Here is a 14,234-nt window from a genome sequence, read left to right as displayed (position 1 = left end):
AGATAGAGGCAGATTCTAAAATCTTAACCATGTGTTTTCCTTGGGGCCCCTTCAACTTTAAGTGTGAGTCACCTCTAGAAGCCTCCAGGACCTTTCTCAGGGTGCCCAAGCTTTTCCTGAGGCCCAGAGGAGTGAAGGAGACTTGTAGGGAGGGTTACACTGGAGCAGCTGTGCCCCACCACCACCACCAGCAACCCCAGGAAATAAATATCTGTGACAGCTTGCGTTTGTTTACCTTTTATGTGCAATCCCTGTCACCTACTTGTTTGACTGGACATACATTCCCCGCCCCCCTCAAAATCTTTAGTACAGTAAGTGCTACAGGAAGTCAGCGCATCTCAAAGCCATAGACCCACAAACTCTGAAAAGCATGGAGTTAAAATAAAACCCATGTTCTGAAAATCATATAAAGATAAAGATCTTTTCAACACCACTGAAAAGCAGGCTAGGTTTTGTGACCAAAGGTGGAATAAAATATGAATAAAAGTTCAGTAAATAGAATTTTCTCAGTACAGCTGTGTCATGCCTGGCACAAAGTGAGTGGGTAACGTGAGCAATGGAAAGAATCAAACAAAAGTCTCTAAAATAGATTGTCTCGCCTCAGCCTGAGTCTGAAACACATACTTTTTGTTGCTGTTGTTAGTTTTCTGAATGTTGAGTTTTCTTTTTTTTTTCATTTATTTTTATTAGTTGGAGGCTAAATACTTTACAATATTGTAGTGGTTTTTGTCATACATTGACATGAATCAGCCATGGATTTACATGTATTCCCCATCCCGACCCCCCCTCCCACCTCTCTCTCCTCCCAATTCCTCTGGGTCTTCCCAGTGCACCAGGCCCGAGCACTTGTCTCATGCATCCAGCCTGGGCTGGTGATCTGTTTCACCCTTGATAATATACATGTTTCGATGCTGTTCTCTCGAAACATCCCACCCTCGCCTTCTCCCACAGAGTCCAAAAGTCTGTTCTGTACATCTGTGTCTCTTTTTCTCTTTTGCATATAGGGTTATCGTTACCATCTTTCTAAATTCCATATATATGTGTTAGTATACTGTGTTGGTCTTTATCTTTCTGGCTTACTTCACTCTGTATAATGGGTTCCAGTTTCATCCATCTCATTAGAACTGATTCAAATGAGTTCTTTTTAATGGCTGACATTATATATGTATGATGGTGTATATGTACAACAGCTTCCTTATCCATTCGTCTGCTGATGGGCATCTAGGTTGCTTCCATGTCCTGGCAATTATAAACAGTGGTGCGATGAACATTGGGGTGCACGTGTCTCTTTCAGATCTGGTTTCCTTGGTGTGTATGCCCAGAAGTGGGATTGCTGGGTCATATAGCAGTTCTAATTTCAGTTTTTTAAGAAATCTCCACACTGTTCTCCATAGTGGCTGTACTAGTTTGCATTCCCACCAACAGTGTAAGAGGGTTCCCTTTTCTCCACACCCTCTCCAGCATTTATTGCTTCTAGACTTTTGGATAGCAGCCATCCTGACTGGCGTGTAATGGTACCTCATTGTGGTTTTGATTTGCATTTCTCTGATAATGAGTGATGTTGAGCATCTTTTCCTGTGTTTGTTAACCATCTGTATGTCTTCTTTGGAGAAATGTCTGTTTAGTTCTTTGGCCCACTTTTTGATTGGGTCATTTATTTTTCTGGAATTGAGCTGCAGGAGTTGCTTGTATATAATCCTTTGTCTGTTGCTTCGTTTGCTATTATTTTCTCCCAATCTGAGGGCTGTCTTTTCACCTTGCTTATAGTTTCCTTTGTTGTGCAAAAGCTTTTAAGTTTCATTAGGTCCCATTTGTTTATTTTTGCTTTTATTTCCAATATTCTGGGAGGTGGGTCATAGGGGATCCTGCTCTCACCACTACTATTCAACATAGTTTTGGAAGTGTTGGCCACAGCAATCAGAGCAGAAAAAGAAGTAAAAGGAATCCAGATAGGAAAAGAAGAAGTGAAACTCTCGCTGTTCGCAGATGACATGATCCTCTACATAGAAAACCCTAAAGACTGTACCAGAAAATTACTAGAGCTTCAATGAATATAGTAAAGTTGCAGGATATACAATTAACACACAGAAATCCCTTGCATTCTTATATACTAACAATGAAAAAACAGGAAGAGAAATTAAGGAACAATATCATTCACCATTGCAACAAAAAGAATAAAATACTTAGGAGTATATCTACCTAAAGAAACAAAAGACCTATATATAGAAAACTATAAAACACTGATGAAAGAAATCAAAGAGGACACAAACAGATGGAGAAATACACCGTGTTCATGGATTGGAAGAATCAATATTGTCAAAATGGCTATACTACCCAAAGCAATCTATAGATTCAATGCAATCCCTATCAAGCTATCAATGGTATTTTTCATAGAACTAGAACAAATAATTTCACAATTTGTATGGGAATACAAAAAAACCTCGAATAGCCAAAGTAATCTTGAGAAAGAAGAATGGAACTGGAGGAATCACCCTGCCTGACTTCAGACTATACTACAAAGCCACAGTCATCAAGACAGTATGGTACTGGTACAAAGACAGAAATATGGATCAATGGAACAGAATAGAAAGCCCAGAGATAAATCCACAAACCTATGGACACCTTATCTTCAACAAAGGAGGCAAGAATATACAATGGAAAAAAGACAACCTCTTTAACAAGTGGTGCTGGGAAAACTGGTCAACCACTTGTAAAAGAATGAAACTAGAACACTTGCTAACACCATACACAAAAATAAACTAAAAATGGATTAAAGATCTAAATGTAAGACCCGAAACTATAAAACTCCTAGAGGAGAACATAGGCAAAACACTCTCTGACATAAATCACAGCAGGATCCTCTATGAAACCCATACTTATGAGGACCTAGACAATAGGGAAGACAGCTGACATTTTACTCTCCCCTGGGGCTGAACTGCATTGCCTGCCTTTTCTTTTCTTTTTATTTAGGTTTTTACTTTATTTTTTATTTATTATTTTTGGCCATGCAACATGTGGGATCTTAGTTCCCTGATCAGGGATCAAACCCTGCAGTGATAGTAGGGAGTTTTAACAACTGGACCAGAGAGAAGTCCCTGAACTTCTCTTTTCTGTCTATGTCAAATAATAGACGGTCTTGCTAGTCTGTCTGATGTTGCTGACCATACCCAGATAAAAATCTTTGTCTCTAATTTCTTCCCTACTAATACAGCTCTGGATCTATATGATAGGAGGAATTGTAAGGTAGAAAACAAACACGGTCTGCCCATTGCTCCTGCAGGCAAAAGAAAGGCAAGATTTTGAGGAAGTTAAACCTTTACTGGAACTTGTGGTGATGGGAAGCAACAGACAGTCACCGATGGGACCAGATCCCGTGTGCCTTTTATGAAATACTGATGCAGGAACAGGGTGAGGACTCTAAGTTGAGAGACGTTCCAGGCAGAGGAGCAGAAAAGTTACTTTTAGGCGTGATTTGCTTATGGGATTCTCTGATGGCTCAGACAGTGAAGAATCCACCTGCAATGCAAGAGATTCGCATTTGATCCCTTAGTCGAGAAGATCTAAAGGAAATGCAAATCCACCCCAGTATTCTTGCCTGGAGAATCCTATGGACAGAGTAGTCTGGTGGGCTACAGTCCATGGGGTTGCAAAGAGTCGGACACGACTGAGTGACTGACACTTTCACTTTCAAGATTTGCTTAGCATACAGATAATAAGAAGCAGCTAGTAGTTTGGCCAATTAATTAGGTTAACTATGATCATTGAAGCAACAGGGGCTGTCATGTGGGTATGTTGGTAGGACTGGGAAAGTATTGCGCCAAGTACATTTTTCAATTCAGTTGCTCAGTCATATCCAGCTCTTTGGGATACCATGGACTGTAGCACTCCAGGCTTCCCTGTACATCACCAACTCCTGGAACTTGCTCAAACTCATGTTCATCGAGTTGGTGATGCCATTCAATCACCTCATTCTCTGTTGGCCCCTTCTCCTCCTGTCTTCAATCTTTCCCAGCATCAGGGTCTTTTCAAATGAGTCAGCTTTTCGCATGAGGTGGCCAAAGTATTGGAGCTTCAGCTTCAGCATCAGTCCTTCCAATGAACACCCAGGACTGATCTTCTTCAGGATGAACTGGTTGGATCTCCTTGCTGTCCAAGGGACTCTCAAGAGTTTTCTCCAACACCACAGTTCAAAAGCATCAATTCTTTGGCACTCAGATTTCTTTATAGTCCAACTCTCACAACCATACATGACTATTGGAAAAATCATATGTTGACTAGACGGACCTTTGTTGGCAAAGTAATGTCTCTGCTTTTTAATATGCTGTCTAGGTTGGTCATAGCTTTTCTTTCAAGGAGCAATCATCTTTTAATTTCATGACTGCAATCACCATCTGCAGTGATTTTGGAGCCCAAGAAAATAAAGTCTGTCACTGTTTCCACTGTTTCCCTATCTATTTCCCACGAAGTGATGTGACTAGATACCATGATCTTAGTTTTCTGAATGTTGAATTTTAAGCGAACTTTTTCACTCTCCTCTTTCACTTTTATCAAGAGGGTCTTTTGTCCCTCTTCACTTTCTTCCATAAGGGTGGTGTCATCTGCATATATGAGGTTATTGATATTTCTCCCGGCAATCTTGATTCCAGCTTGTGCTTCTTCCAGCCCAGCATTTCTCATGATGTACTCCGCATATAAGTTAAATAAGCAGGGTGACAATATACAGCCTTGATGTACTCCTTTTCCTATTTGGAACCAGTCTTGTTCCATGTCCAGTTCTAATTGTTGCTTCCTGACCTGCATGCAGGTTTCTCAAGAGGTGGTCTGGTATTCCCATCTCTTTCAGAATTTTCCATAGTTTATTGTGATCTACACAGTCAGAAGCTTTGGTGTAGTCAATAAAGCTGACGTAGATGTTTTTCTGGAACTCTCTTGCTTTTTTGATGATCCAGTGAGTGTTGGCAATTTGATCTCAGGTTCCTCTGCCTTTTCTAATACCAACTTGAACATCTGGAAGTTCTTGGTTCACATATTGCTGAAGCCTGGCTTGGAGAATTTTGAGTATTACTTTACTAGCATGTGAGATGAGTGCAGTTGTATGGTAGCTTGAGCATTCTTTGGCTTTGCCTTTCTTTGGGATTGGAATGAAAACTGACCTTTTCCAGTCCTGTGGCCACTGCTGAGTTTTCCAAATTTGCTGGCATATTGAGTGCAGCACTTTCACAACATCATCTTTCAGGATTTGAAACAGCTCAGTTGGAATTCCATTACTTCCTCTATCTTTGTTCATAGTGATGAGGCCCACTTGGCTTGGCATTTCAGGATGTCTGGCTCTAGGTGAGTGATCACACCATTGTGGTTATCTGGGTCATGAAGATCTTTTTTTTTACAGTTCTTCTGTGTATTCTTGCCACCTCTTCTTAATATCTTCTGCTTCTGTTAGGTCCATACCATTTCTGTCCTTTATTGAACCCATCTTGCATGAAATGTTCCCTTGGTATCTCTAATTTTCTTGAAGAGATCTCTAGTCTTTGCCATTCTATTGTTTTCCTCTATTTCTTTGCATTGATCACTTATATCTTATATCTTACATATATAGAAGATATATAAGATCTTATATCTTCTATAACATATAGATATAGCTCTTATATCTTATATCTATATTTTATATCTCTCCTTGCTATTCTTTGGAACTCTGCATTCATATGGGTATATCTTTCCTTCTCTCCTTTGCCTTTCACTTCTCTTTTTTACTCAGCTATTTGTAAGTCCTCTTCAGACAACCATTTTGCCTTTTTGCATTTATTTTTCTTGGGGATGGTCTTGATCACTGCTTCCTGTACAATGTCATGAACCTCTGTGCGTAGATCTTCAGGCACTCTGCCTATCAGATTAAATCCCTTGAATCTATTTGTCACTTCCACTGTATAATCTTAAGGGATTTGATTTAGGTCATACTTGAATGGCCTAGTGGTTTTCTCTACTTTCTTCAACTTAAGTTTGAATTTGGCAATAAGAAGTTCATGATCTGAGCTACAGTCAGCTCCTGGTCTTATTTTTGCTGACTGTATAGAGCTTCTCTGTCTTTGGCTGCAAAGACTATAATCAATCTGATTTTGGTGTTGGTTTGATGTCTGTGTGTAGAGTCTTCTCTTGTGTGGTTGGAAGAGAGTGTTTGATATGATCAGTGTGTTCTCTTGGTAAAACTCTGTTAGCCTTTGTCTTGCTTCATTTTGTACTCCAAGGCCAAATTTGCCTGTTACTCCAGGTATCTCTTGACTTCCTACTTTTGCATTCCAGTCCCCTATAATGAGAACAACATCTTTTTTGGGTGTTAGTTCTAGAAGGTCTTGTAGGTCTTCATAGAACCGTTCAGCTTCTTCTTCAGCATTACTAGTTGGGGCATAGACTTGGATTACTGCGATATTGAATGGTTTGCCTTTGAAACGAACAGAGATCATTTTTAATATTAATGAAAGTAAAGTTATGTGGGAGAGTGAAGTATTCTCCAAGGTTAATCCACAAGAGAAAAATTAAAGCCCAGTCTGCAACCTGCTTGAAAAAAAAACAAAACAGACTAAAAGCAGTTAGAACCCAGCCCTGGAAGTGATCAAATCATACCCTATGTGTTAGTGACTCATTCCACAAATCCCAGGAAAAGTTAAAGATTAAATTTTCAAGGTCATCTAAGTCATCTCCTGATGGTTTGGGTGACTTCTTCATTTTCAAAGATTGAGCTGAATCCTTTACATCCCTACTACAGAGAAACTGAGAGCCCATGCGATTATCAATATCAATACTCACAAGTACGGCTGCAACAGTTTTTTTTTTAATATATATAAATATTTGCTATTCTCTTTTTATATATGATTTATTTATTTATTTTTCTTTTTGACTGCGCTAGGTCTTCATTGCTGTGCACGGGCTTTTCTCTAGTTGTGACGAGTGGAGGTTACTCTCTAGTTGCAGTGCACAGGCTTCTTATTGCAGCAGCCTCTCTTGTTACAGACCATGGGTCTAGGCACGAGGGCTCTAGAGCGTGGGCTCAGTAGTTGTAGCACAGGGGCTTAGTTGCTCCGCAGCATGTGGGATCTTCCCAGATCAAGGATGGAACCCAGGCAGATTCTTATACACTGTTGCAGGGGAAGCCTGCAATAGGTTTTAAATTCTGAGTTATTTCCTTGCCAGCTAGCGAATAGTAGTTTCTTTTGTTTTTTTCACTTTGTTTTGTTTTGCAAAGAGAAAAGGCTTTATTGCAGGGGCTAGCAAGTAGTATTGCCCTGATCCCAGGAAGCTCTCCCATTTCTCCTGACTCCCTAGCCCCTCCCTGGGAACCCCACTCTCCCACACTCAACAACACCCAAAGCAATACCTGAAGCAGCTCCTTGTATGGACTGTATTCATTCTGATTGGCTGGTGCCCCTCCTAGAACGAGTGTTGAAGATTTTGAATATCAAAGTCACCTATAGAGGGGCAAATCAGCCCCTTTATAGTGGTGGAAGCGTTGGTGATTTACAAAATGACCTTGGCAATTGAAAGACCTTTGACTTTTTTAATGCCATCAGTTTTATCCCGCTTAATCGCAAAACAGCTTGACATGGTTTGTTTCACTGTGGTCAGTCAGGAAGGGGTCATGGAAAGTTCTAGTAGAGTCTGCCTCCTACTCGTTGTTACTGTTATTCCTGCTCTCTAGCCTCTATTTTCTTAGGTTTCTCCAAAGAGTGTATACTAGCTTAGTAGTTCCCAACCCTGGCTGCCCAGAAGAACTCCCTGGGGAGACTTTGATAAAGCCCTGCACCCAGGGATTCTGATTTGATCGACGCGGGAGGGGGGCGTCTGTGCTGTTTGAGTTCTGGTGATTCTCTGGTGAGTCTCCAGTGTGGACAGCCCCTGCGCTGGTTGAACACCAAGGCCCCGGCACCCTGATCACAACCCAGCAGCCCCTCCCACATCACCTGTAAGAGCTATGTGCTTTCCAGGACTGACGATAGGCGCTGGCTGCAGTCTGGCCCAGGTCAAGGACATCTTGGCTGAGAGGGTCTCCGAGCTCCCAGAGGAGAAGACCCAGACTTACCGAGCCCTGCTGAAGCACCTGAAGAGTCTGGCCAGCCAGCAGATCCGGAACATGGCTGTACGTCCTCTGGGCCCATCACAAGGCCTGCTGCACCTATCTCTTAATCTCAACAGAATATTGAAATAGGCGTTGGCAGGATCAGTGTGCACATGGGCCTCAGCAGACTGAAACAACAACACAATAAACATTTAATATAGCAAACATTATTTAATAATATATTTAAAAGAAGACTCTGAGTCAAGTTCAGTAGTATAGCTAAGTAGCAATATAAATGGGAAAAGAATGTCATGGTTTCACTAATTTCATGATAAAATCTTCAAAGAAACTAATTTAATCTTAGGCTGCAATGTTGTTGTTAAGTCGTGTCCTGCTCTTTGCAAACCCATGGACTGCAGAAGTATAACACCTTAAAAAAAGGAGGGTAGCCTCCCCAACTCCAGACTGTTCGGACCACCGCTAGACAATAATGCTCAGAACAGGGAGCAGATTTCAGGGTCTGGTTGATTTGACCTCAGACGAATGCAGATGTAGATCTTCAAAATACACATGACCCCTTCCCATACATACACCCGAATGATGTATTACAAATTCTTGGGATATGGGGAGTGGAGGGAGAACAGGTTTCTGTTGAAAAAGGTCTTCAAGTGATTGCAGATTATTCCCTGTCACGGGTTCTGACTGACACCCTGGAGCCTGGTGAGGGGATGGTAACAGGAGAATTAAGGGGTTGGAAACCACAGCAGAGAGAGGAGTGGTGGGGCATCATGAAAGCTGCCTTCAGATATTTCTAGATTCCTGAGAAGAGGTGTGATATATTTCATATGATCACCAGGGGTAGGAGTATGACTGATAGGTGAGAATCCAGGGGTATAGATTTCAGCTCAGGGGAAGCAAGAGTTTTAAAGTTAAGCTGTTCATAGAGGAATGGGAGACTCAGTGATAGATGCCCAGCACCTAAACATGGCCCCCGGGAAATCCAGCAATTCAAGAGGCCATGAGAGAAGGCCACTTTTGTAGCCAGCACCGGGCCTTCTGCGCCACCTGAGTAGGGGTGGCTCAGAATTGGCCGCTGCACCTCAGTGCTTGGGTTTGCATCCCTGTCCTGCCTCTTCCTCATCGGGAGATCTTAATCAAGTTTTATAATTCTCTGTGCACCTGTGTCTTCATCTGTTAAAGGGGGACAGTGGCCTCATCTCACTGAGGTGTTGTGAAGACTGAGTGAGTAAATATGCGTGAAGGAGCGAGACAGCAGGTGAACCACACCGCACGCCACTCAGTGCTCATTACCATCCATTTCTCACCTGATCCAAAGTCCCACAGCATCTGAACTGAGGCTCGTCTGCAGAGGAGGCCAAGACTCCTCTCAACCCTGTCACCTAGCAGGGAGGGCCATGCATAGGTGCCGGGAGGGGCGGGGGGCTCCAATTTGAGGGATCAAATGACCGAGGCTGTAACTCTCTCTCTTTAGTCCTTAGGGGGTCATGTTATAAGCCGGCATAGCTACTCAGATCTGAACCCAATTCTGGCTGTGGGCAACGCTACCCTCAACCTGACATCAGAAGGTAAGCTACCCAGAACCCTCTGAACAACACGTGCAGCGTTTCTGTCTCTGTTTTGGGAGGTGCTATGTCAGAGCCCATGACTCTGGTGCTCAGCCCACCATGGGGAGCTCAGGGTCCTGGCGGAAGTCTCCTCCCGCGGGGGATGGCACCTTCTGCACCACCCGCCACATACACACGACCCCCAGCCCCAAGCACAGCTCAGCCAGCCCGCGGCAGCCGGGACTGTGTGCCGAGGCCTACCTGAAGCCTCTGTGACTGGGGGACCACTTCCTCCTCTTGCTCCTCATGCCCCCTCTCCAGGTGCCGTGTGAGAAGTCACAAGTCTAGTGAGGACACGCTGGGGACACTGGGGGCCCCCTGGGGGCAGGAGGAAGGCTAGCAACATTTTACACACTGGCTGAGAAGGGCGGTCCTTGAGGGCTGCTCCAGGGTATTCCACCCTTGTCTCCCCCCAACGCTCAGCCCTCACACTGGCTCCGGCTGCTCCTAAGAGGCTGACTCTCCCATCCAGTGTGCGCTGACTGTGCCAGGCTCCACTGGATACTTCACACAACACATCTAACGTGTCCAATCCCCCAGCTGAGGCCGCTTGCAGAGGCGGGTGAGGGATGGGAACCCGGTCAGCCTTGATTTCCCAACGGGCATGCTCGCCTCTTCACCATCAGCCACCTCCCCAGGTCTTCTAACTCCCCACTTTCCATCACTCCCCCCCCACACCCCATCAAATACCCTCACATGGGCTGAGTTGGACCCGGGGAATTGGAGTGCAAGGGAGCAGTCACACTGCCCCACGTGAACTGCGGGGTGTGGCCGACCAGGAATGATCTCACCAGCATCATAAGCCTCCCCAGGGGATTGTTGGCTGACACAGTCTGGTCCCTGATGGGTGGGAACTGAGGAGTGTTGGGAGGGACCTGCTGGCGCAGGAAAAGCCCTCACACTCCTATTCAGCTTCATGTGGGGCCCAGGAAAGGAAATCCCTCAGCCCCGAAGGCCCCCTCAGTTGTTTTGCTGGGTCCGCCAGGCCTGTAGTCCAGGATCACCCCATCTTGAACCCTGAAGACTAAGGGAGAGGAAGCCGAGGCTCTGGGGCATCAGGAGAGCAAAGATGGCCCGGCCCCCATGCAGGGCCTCCTACTTTAGGACTAGCGGTGCTAGCTGGGATGTTGATCATCACCTTTGGCTCAAGGTCTCTGTTCTCCCAGCTCTGCCAAAGCCACCTCCAGCCTGCACTCAGCCCAGCTCCAATGAGGCCAGTAGGTGAGCTGGCTGGCCCCCCCAGGAGGGAGGCCCAGGTCCACAAGGGTCCCTCTGGGGTCCACCTTCCTCTGTCTCGGCCACATCTACCTTCCAATCAGCATCTTACTGCTGTTCCTGGACCTGAACGCATGTCAGATTTGCTGGACTGCACTCTCCTGACACATTTCCCATGAAGCCACAGCCACCTTTTAAAGCCAGAGGGGACTGCTCTAACCACCACCACCCTGTGCTGACAATGGGGCTGAAAGGAGATTTTGTAAATTGTTCACATGGCTTTAAAAGATGTGGGTATCCAGCTTAGAGAGCGTCCCAGGAGTTCAGTGGTAAAGAATCCGCCTGCCAATGCAGAGGACCTGGGTTCCATCCCTGGGTTGGGAAGATACCCTGAAGGAGAAAATGGCAACCCACTCCAGTGTTCTTGGCTGGGAAATCCCATGGACAGAGGAGCCTGTCAGGCTCACAATTCTGCACTGTGCTTACTCGCTGAGTCGTGTCCAACTCTTTGTGACCCCATGGACTGTAGCCCGCAAGGATCCTCTATCCATGGGATTTCTCCAGGCAAGAATATTGGAGTGAATTGCCATGGCCTCCTCCAAGGGATCTTCCCACCCCAGGGATCAAACCCAGGTCTCCCACATTGCAGGCAGAGTCTTTGCCAGCTGAGCTACCAGGGAAGCCCAGGCTACAGTCCACGGGGTCACAGAAGAGTTGGACACGGCTCGGCAACTAAATAACAATAATCCAGTTTAGAAGCCAACAGCCACAACAAGAACAAAAAGCAATCATCTAAGCTCTGTTAACAGTGGAAACAAACCCTTTCTCAGCTTAAGCTATGCCCAGACCTTGATCATAGTATTGAACAAGTTAGGTTTAGTTCAACAGTCTCTGCTGAAAGATGAAAACAGGCCTTAGGGACAGGAAGAGACCCAGTTCACATAGCATGTGTGCTAACAAGAGTAAATGTCATAGGGATTCCCTAGCAGTCCATTGGTTAGGACTTGGGGCTTCCAGTGCTGGGGTCTGAGTTTAAGCCCTGGTCAGGGAACTAAGATCCCACAAGATCCATGGAGTGATCGGGAAAAAAAGTAAATGTCATGAAGCTGCCACCACCCTTCCCTGTGAGGAGGACGGGTGGGGGGCTGGTCCACCATGCTCATATCCCCACTCTGCTCCACGTGAGGAAGGTGACCTTTTCTTCCCCACTGCTGACATTTAAGAGAGTAGAATAATCACGCATTCCCTGTTGTAACTGTGCAGAAATGTCACTTTCTTCAACAGAAGGCACACGGCAGATTCCTCTAAGTGAACATTTTCTCGCTGGGTTGGCAAGTGCAGACCTGAAGCCGGAGGAAGTTTTGGAGTCTGTGTATATTCCTCACTCTCAAAAGGTAAGACTTGAGAGTTGTGTTTCTCTTTCCAGAACTGAGCCCAGTCATCTTTAGATGTTTCAAAACAGATGGAAGGAAAATAAGTCTGCCCCGAAAACCTGTTTCCTGTCCTTCGTGGCCTGGCGCGGCACCAAGGCCCGCAGCCGCCCTCGGGCCAGCAGTTCTGGGCAGCGTGGAGCTGGGGTTGTTGTTTCAGCTGTGGGGTGGGGCCTGCCCAGCCTGTGGTGATGCTCACACACCCCCTCGTGTCCAAGGTCTGGGAGGCGGAAATTACAGTTCTCTGGCTGTAGAATGAGCTGCTCAGCCTGACCCACAAGGAGGTGGAGGCTGGGGCTAGGCCTCCCCACTGCCCGCTCTAGCTGACGCCCAACAATTCAGAAGACCAGGAGCGCCTAACGCATGATCCCCGGGGGAGACGTGGCCACCCAGCAGGCTACAGAGGGGACCCTCCATCCTCACTCCTGTTCCTGGTGCTTCTCCCCCAAAACGTACCTGAATCTCAGAGGCCAGTCTTCCCAAGAAGGGCAACACAACAGACACACTCAGAGATCCAAAGCCAGCAGGGTCATGCAGGAAGTCATGCGTTCAGCCAAGTATGATCTTCATTTATTTTTCCCTTGGGAGGGGAAACTCTGAAATGTGTTCCCAGTCCAGTGTGGATCAGTGTAAGAGACCCAGACAGAATAACAGGCCGGCCCGAACACAGTGCCCCCGGTGGCCAAACTCGTGGAAATACATGCAAGGCAGCAGCCATCTCTGCTAACCTTATGTCACCACACCACTGGTCCTGGTGCCAAGGATCAGGCGGGGAGCCATCACCCTCCTGACTCTTGTCCCTGATAGAAAATTCCCTAGTCCACTGTTGGAAAGTTCTGTTCAGCACCTTTATGAACTTTACAAAATGAAAAAGGGATAGTATCTACCAAGCAAGAAATCCGGTGGGTCTCTTTCACACTTCAAGCAAATCACCTTCAAAACACCTGTGTTGGAGGGATCCTCCATCCTCATGGGGGACAAAGGGTCTGGAGAATAGCCTTAATGGCACCTGGAAATAAGAGGACGTGGTAATGATGCAGGGATTCCCTTGCAGAGACATCCCGGCCCCAGAGGGAAAGTGCAAGTGACCCTGTTAATTGAGAGTATGGGGTATTGAAGATGGACCTTTGGGAGGACATCACTTTGAACAAAGAGGCAGCCAAATTGTCCTCAGATTGTGCCAAATATCCTTTGTGTCCCTTTCGATTGAGTCTAAGTGATTAATTTGTGGCACCAAGAAGCAGAAAACTATCAAATAACTGATATCAAATATCAGTTAATATCAAATAACTCCAAATGGTCCTTGTCTCCACAGTGGGAATTTGTGTCAGCCTTCCGACAGGCTCAGTGCCAGCAAAATGCCTTGCCCGATGTAAATGCTGGCATGCGAGTCCTCTTCAAAGAGGGCACAGATATCATCGAGGACCTGAGCATTACCTACGGGGGGGTCGGGGCTGCCACAGTCAGGGCACATAACTCCTGCCAGCAGCTCCTAGGAAGGTAAGCAACAAACCCTGTCCCCTGATGGTGAAGCTTGACATCAAAAAAACAAAAAGTGGAAAGATGGAAACTCCTATATGTAGAATCGTTGCTTGTTCTTTCTGTAATTTTGCTAAATGACTCTAACCTCACTTGACTTTGACTAATAAGGCACCACCCTTTGGGCTAGGTGTACCATGAAAATGGCCCAGGAAAGCGTTCAGCCCCAGGACTCTTGCACACATCAGCGCTCTGGCAAACCCACACCAGGCAGCATCCAAGCACGCCCCCTCGCTCCCGCTGCCCAGAGGCACTCTGTTTCCTTCTCGGCAAAGGCGGTGTCCAAGTCTGAGTCCTGTCCAGTTCACCATGAGATTGGCCATAGTCATCTCTTTATTTAATGCCTGGGTTCTAGCATGTCCGGGTTACTTAACGCAG

The 14,234-nt window shown here is 45.8% G+C and overlaps 1 protein-coding gene across 2 annotated transcripts in view; it reads left to right on the top strand.

The window, feature by feature from the left end:
* LOC136163260 (aldehyde oxidase 2) overlaps positions 1 to 14,234 on the top strand; it is a 78,608-nt gene that overhangs the window by 17,306 nt on the left and 47,068 nt on the right. For both annotated transcript variants that reach the window (XM_065927703.1, XM_065927702.1), the window contains exons 8-11: positions 7,977 to 8,128; positions 9,540 to 9,633; positions 12,172 to 12,281; positions 13,633 to 13,817. In XM_065927703.1, coding sequence (XP_065783775.1) covers positions 7,977 to 8,128; positions 9,540 to 9,633; positions 12,172 to 12,281; positions 13,633 to 13,817 — 541 coding nt within the window. The remainder of the gene's footprint in view (positions 1 to 7,976; positions 8,129 to 9,539; positions 9,634 to 12,171; positions 12,282 to 13,632; positions 13,818 to 14,234) is intronic.

Source organism: Muntiacus reevesi, chromosome 3, assembly GCF_963930625.1.
Source record: "Muntiacus reevesi chromosome 3, mMunRee1.1, whole genome shotgun sequence".
Taxonomy (NCBI): Eukaryota; Metazoa; Chordata; class Mammalia; order Artiodactyla; family Cervidae; genus Muntiacus; species Muntiacus reevesi.
The sequence above is the reverse complement of the archived record's forward strand: the minus strand, read 5'-3'. Positions and strand labels throughout refer to the sequence as shown.